General features: G+C 35.4%; 1 protein-coding gene across 6 annotated transcripts in view; it reads right to left on the reverse strand.

Annotated features, from left to right (window-relative positions):
- Positions 1–4,296: 4,296 nt before the first annotated feature.
- Positions 4,297–6,655, reverse strand: part of LOC110463646 — a 29,947-nt gene continuing 27,588 nt past the window's right edge. For all 6 annotated transcript variants that reach the window (XM_021518434.1, XM_021518433.1, XM_021518436.1 and 3 more), the window contains 2 exons: positions 5,221–5,819; positions 4,297–4,570 (listed from right to left, as the gene is read on the reverse strand). In XM_021518434.1, the coding sequence (XP_021374109.1) occupies positions 4,514–4,570; positions 5,221–5,819 (656 nt within the window). In that variant the 3' untranslated portion in view covers positions 4,297–4,513. The remainder of the gene's footprint in view (positions 4,571–5,220; positions 5,820–6,655) is intronic.

Genomic DNA, 6,655 nt, shown 5'->3' on the forward strand with positions numbered 1-6,655 from the left:
GACAGTTTATCATACACGACGTATGGTCACCTTAGTCAGGTGATCACACACGATGCATGGTCAGCATAGACAGGTGATCACAAAATAGCTATTATCGCATAAGACATCTTTCTCAAATAGACATGTGATAACATGCAATGTATGGTCATCATATACTGGTTATTAAGTCAACATACACAGGTGATCACGAAATACGTATGGTCACTATAGTCAGGTGATTACAAAAAAAGCGATGATCACATCAAAAGGCGTTTTCAAATAGACATATGATTACAAAAATGATATGGTCACCCTAGACAGGTAATCACATCAAGCTATGGTCAAATTGATGGTTCTCATATACAGGTGATCCCACAAGAGGTATTGTCATCATTTACAAACGATTTAGTTTATTCAATGTTATGTTAAATATAAAGTCGGCATCAGTTCCGCGCTATCACATGGAGACAAACACGAACATATCGCAGCCTCCCAAAACACATACGTATATACTACACGCATGCATTTTTGCACACAGGGGTGGCCGTCCTTAATTGACCAATCAACATAGACAGGTGATCACACAAGATGTATGGTTATCATAGACATGTGATCACACAAGAGGTATGGTCACCATTGTCATTAATTTAATCATTAGAAATCATACTTAAGATTCGATAAGGTATAGAAATCTCCGTGGTCATACATTCCTCTGATGTTTCCAATTAGCATTCCAAACATTTTTGAATTGATAAGGCCTTTTCGACCGGAGAGTATTTTCTTTAGGTAATTTATTTGTGTCACGGTATTTTATATATTTTTTTTGTGTCATACTAACATCGGGACACATTTATTTTAATTAATGTTTTTGTGTTATGCTGTTTCTTTATTTTGTGTCATGCTAATTGCATGACACATTTATTTTGCTCTATTTTTGTGTCAGGCTGCTATCAGCCATCGTACTGGATGAGACTGCAGTCAGTTTCATCGGCAGCTACCTCAGCGGCAGACTGCAGCGGATTAGACTTGAACCTGATGTCAACAACTGGCAGCTGCTGAGGAAGGGAGTCCCCAAGGGGTCAATTGTCGGCCCACTGATTTTTATTTTTACGTTTCTAAAAGACCATTTTGTACAATTATGACAATACCCGTTCATATATCAGCAACAACTGTTCTTTAAACCTTAAACTTACTCTAGAAAAAGAAAGATTTTTTTTACTAAACTGGTTTTCAGCAAATGATATGAAAGCAAATCCTAGTAAATTTCAGGCCTTATGCACAGGGAAAAAAAACTGTGACAACAGTAAATCCTTTTCTATTGGAGACTAGGTAATTGATTGCAAAAATAATGTTACTCTGCTAGGTGTGGAGATTGACTCTGTATTAATATTGATGACCATGTATCTAAGATCTGAAGAAAGGCCTCCAAAAAATTAGCTATTTTGAAAAGAATTTGAAATAGTCTTACCAAAAAGGGAAAGATCACCGTTTTCAAATCTTTCATTTCATCGAATTTTAATTACTGTCCCCTAGCCTGGCATTGTCGTAGCCTCAGCAAATATCTTAGAGGAAGAAATACACTACCAACGGCATTGGATAAGTGATGTCACGTTAAGCTGATGTTAAATGAATCAGTATGTTGTATAAGTGACGTTACGTTAAGATGATGTTAAATGAATCTGTGTATACGATAAGTGATGTCACGTTAAGCTGATGTTAAATGAATCAGTATATTGGATAAGTGATGTCACGTTCAGCTGAAGTTAAATGAATCAGTATATTGGATAAGTGATGTCACGTTCAGCTGAAGTTAAATTAATCAGTATATTGGATAAGTGATGTCACGTTAAGCTGCTGTTAAATGAATCAGTATATAAGATAAGTGATGTCACGTTAAGCTGCTGTTAAATGAATCAGTATATAAGATAAGTGATGTCACGTTAAGCTGAAGTTAAATGAATCATTATATTGGATAAGTGACGTCAGGTTAAGCTGATATTAAAGGAATCAGTTTATTTTTGGCACCAGGTAAAATTATACCAAAAACCTACTCTGTAAGAATAATAAAGAACGGTTCGGTTCAATTGCTTTATTTCTCCAAATACCATTACAATTTTCCTAACTCCCAACTTATTGGATAAACCTGATATGATTTGATTTGTTTAGGTCTATCTCTGATGTCAAGTAACAATGCATCCCGACATCATTTATGACGTCAAAGTTCATAGCAATTATTTCCCCGATCGCACAAAGGAGCAATGCATTCTCATGAAAAACACGATTTTGTAGAAATATCCGAACGTTATGAGAGAGAAAAATTCCCGGAAATGCTAAGTTAATTTTCAGATTGTAAGCGACACTCGGTAAACCTTATAAACACTAAAACCAACCATCAAGCATTGAGAAACCACTATTTTGTTCAATTAACTTTAAATTAAGTTAATATTAGCTCAATAAGTCGGACTACAGGTACAAGAAACGTAAACTGTTTTTTATTAAAATTTTAATGTCACTTAGAGCTCTTTCTGAAACCAATATTTACAACAAATACGAAGTTTTAAAATTGTATCTCGTTGATACAGAGATACAACCATAGAAAGCAATGTTACTGCACTAGATATAATGTAAGGTCAAACATGTGTGCATTGTAAGGTAGTTGGATAATTCAACACTTATTGTTTGACATGTATATGGTATATTTATATGGTCGGTATATGTGTATCATTTCTCAAAGGGTAATAACTCTCTAGTTTAGTATGTAAAGTTTGCTGAATGTTAGCAGCTTGTGAAATATAAAACCTCTGAGCGCTGTGAAGCAGAGACGAACGTCATAAAACAAGGCGTTATCGTCAGGAGATATTGACGAGACCAAACATGATCTGCTGTCCCTATTGTGATCTGATGTCCATATTGTGATATGATGTCCCTATTGTGATCTGATGTCCCTATTGTGATCTGATGTCCCTATTGTGAATTGCTGTCCCTATTGTGATCTGATGTCCCTATTGTGATCTTATGTTCCTATTGTGAATTGCTGTCCCTATTGTGATCTGCTGTCCCTATTATGATCTGATGTCCATATTGTGATCTGATATCCCTATTGTGATATGTTGTCCCTATGGTGATCTGATGACACTATTGTGATATTTTGTCCCTATTATGATCTGATGACACTATTGTGATCAGATGTCCCTATTGTGAATTGATGTCCCTATTGTGATCTGATGTCCCTATTGTGATATGATGTCCCTATTGTGATCTGATGTCCCTATTGTGATATGTTGTCCCTATGGTGATCTGATGACACTATTTTGATATTTTGTCCCTATTATGATCTGATGACCCTATTGTGATCAGATGTCCCTATTGTGAATTGATGTCCCTATTGTGATCTGTTGTTCCTATTGTGATCTGATGTCCATATTGTGATCAGATGTCCCTATTGTGATCTGATGTCCATATTGTGATCAGATGTCCCTATTGTGATATGATGTCCATACTGTGATCAGATGTCCCTACTGCAACACATGGGATATAAATCTTGTCTCTGCTCCACTTCCCCACTCTTTTTTTCATCGGTGTCTCCATATCTTCCCGTCTCTTTATTACCTTAGCTCTAACAAGGATGTTAAACCAGAAACAAAACACTCGATCCTCCTAATCGTTATGATGGTAACGAAACTTTGCCTTACTTGAGGCTATTCTCCCAAGCTGTTTCAGAGACCTAGGACATCACTACAAATGTGTTACTGCACACCATATAGTTAGCTACTACTGCAGATTGACGCTGATATAGGCTTAAATCAAGAACGTAGCTAAACAAAACTATTTTATATTATAATACTTTCCGTTTTATTGACCTTATTGTGATGTTTAAACAAAATCGTAGTTATTTCCTTCAAGTTGTAAAGAAATCACATGTTAACCTATTGTATTTGTATACTGTAAATAAATCACAAGTTAACCTATTGTATTTGTATACTGTAAATAAATCACAAGTTAACCTATTGTATTTGTATACTGTAAATACATCACATGCTAACCTATTGTATTTGTATACTGTAAATACATCTCATGTTAACTTATTGTATTTGTATACTGTAAATAAATCACAAGTTAACCTATTGTATTTGTATACTGTAAATAAATCACAAGTTAACCTATTGTATTTGTATACTGTAAATACAACACATGTTAACCTATTGTATTTGTATACTGTAAATACATCACATGTTAACCTATTGTATTTGTATACTGTAAATACATACAAATCAGTGTTATCGTTTAACTTCGATGTTGTAGCACTTTTCATTCAAACACATTGCTTTTATTTATTTAAACCATGTCGTATTTCTACATTTTAACATGTTCGTTGTTATTTAAGAATACAACAAAACTCACTGTGTTGTAGTCAATGTACTAAAGTGTTTCCTTTTGAGACGTACAAATTAAAGGACAGCCACATTTTATTGTAATCAGTAAAACCTGTTGTTTAATTTGTCTTCACAAACTAGATCCCGGCATCCTCTGTTCGTCATAGAGTAGTCTTAGAGCGCAGAAAGGCTTCCAGTTTCGGAGGTTCATTCAGTGCCTGTTAATACAACGTAAACAGTGAGAATACAGAACAGTAGCAAATATACAGTGCTCATCAAGTATTGACGTCAAAGTAATTTGAAAATATAAAGTTAACTGTGAGTCATTAAGGTTTTGCGAGTTTTATATGTCGCTATCATTTTTGTGTAGTAGTCAACATTTAATTTGAAAATCTCGAGAGCATACAGCAAAATACAGTTGTAAAGAATTAAATGGACTTTACCCAGGAAGTAACATTGTAGAAACACTTTCTGTGACGGCGTTAAATAGCGTATGAGATATAGAAATTTCATGGTTTTGAATTTTTACAATGATAAGAATAACATTTGGCAAGATAATACAAAAAGGTGCAAATATGTACAAAATTGTCCCAACAAGCTTATGTTTATACAGTTATGATTGAATATTGTCACTCGTAAAAAGAAAGTCTGCCTCTCTCATCCCGTTGTTGTGTATTGTACTTTTTCAACCAGAGTTTCCTCCCTTCTATTATTTTTATCAAGCTTTTATATAAAGATTAAATGTTGACTAAGATACTTAAGTCGTTCCAATTACTTGCAAACATATAAATTACTTGTAAACATATAAAAGTTCGCGAATACGTATACTGTAATTTTTGAGACAGATTGTATCGTTACATTTCATTACCTCTACAACATATTTCTTTTTCTGTCGTGTGCCGTTATTGGCAGTCTGTGCCCTTCGTGTAGACTGTGTCTCTTTTGAACTCCCCTCTGTTTGTCCTCCCCCTCCCCGACTGCGATGTTTCCAATCCTTCATTTGTTTCTCGAGTTCCATCAATACCCGGGTACTAGTCTCCAACTCAGGAAGGAAGCTGTCAAGGCCCATATAATGAATATCTAACACTTTCATTAATTTAACAAGGCCCTGGTCATGTTTTTCGAGCCGTGAGTACTCATAAAATCCATAATACAGAAATTCTTTGTCACCGTTTCCTGTGCGTCGTTTGTGCTTCGATTTCAAGAGTTTTAGTGACTCTGTATCACGAAGTTTGATTGTGAGATATTTCAGAAAAGGTGCGTACGCATCCGAGAGCTGTGATCGGTGAATGTACAAAAATAGTCTCATACACAATGTGTCTTTCAACATGTCAACAGCTCGAGCTGCTGAACGGCGATGGAATAAGCGTTGGTAGTTAGCTTTACTGAGAACAAGTATTTCGGAACTTCTCGTCACTGTACATGTCTCTATAAACGTAGGAAGTCCAATGACTAGCTCCAAAGCTCCTGTGGTAAACAATATATGCAGTGAGATATTCAAGTAATACGATCATTCTTTGATAAAAGTAGTTCATCTAATGAGTGTGGATAGTAGGTAAACAATTGGTAGTTTGACTGCGAATGAGTGCCTATCATATGCAAACAAATGTATACTATAGTTTTTCCAATGCTGAATGCAGTAAAACAAGCCCAAATGAAAATGTCATTGGCTAATTGTGGTGAAACAAATAACTAAATGACATGTTAATTGACTCCTCGGGGGAAACAAACGCCTTGTGGTGAAGCAAACATATCAACCACAATGCATGTGGGCCCCTTCCGCTTATACAATGATTTAACGAAATTTCGTATGCTTCCCGATGCAACACAAAATAGTAAAGGGCACTACTATTTGGCATGTGTATTATTATTCCTATAACAAACACTTGCTTTGGATACACGCGAGAAACAGGTAACTCACCGACAATTTCATTGGCTCCAAGGAGACACATGGGATACTGCCTGTGCGCGATTCGTTTTCTCTTCAACGTTTCGTAGGGTGAGTAGTTCATTCCGTAGTTTCTAGAATGAATTAAGAACAAAAACCTTTACAAGGAAAAAACAAAATACTGCTTGTCCTCACAACTCCTCTTCTACATAGTGTTACATGTAAGCATACAATTCGTATTGTGTTTTATCTGCATATGATAAAAATGCTTGTTTGACACACACGCACCCAAAATTACAGCAAAATTGAAAAAGTGGAAAACATAATATGGAGATAATTCGTCGGGAACAAGCCTTTCAAACCTTTCAAAAAGACGAACTCGGAGAAAATACCAAATAAAAAGAACGATAAAAGG

The sequence above is a fragment of the Mizuhopecten yessoensis genome, unplaced genomic scaffold (genome assembly GCF_002113885.1).
Source record: "Mizuhopecten yessoensis strain PY_sf001 unplaced genomic scaffold, ASM211388v2 scaffold10919, whole genome shotgun sequence".
In the NCBI taxonomy this organism is placed as follows: Eukaryota; Metazoa; Mollusca; class Bivalvia; order Pectinida; family Pectinidae; genus Mizuhopecten; species Mizuhopecten yessoensis.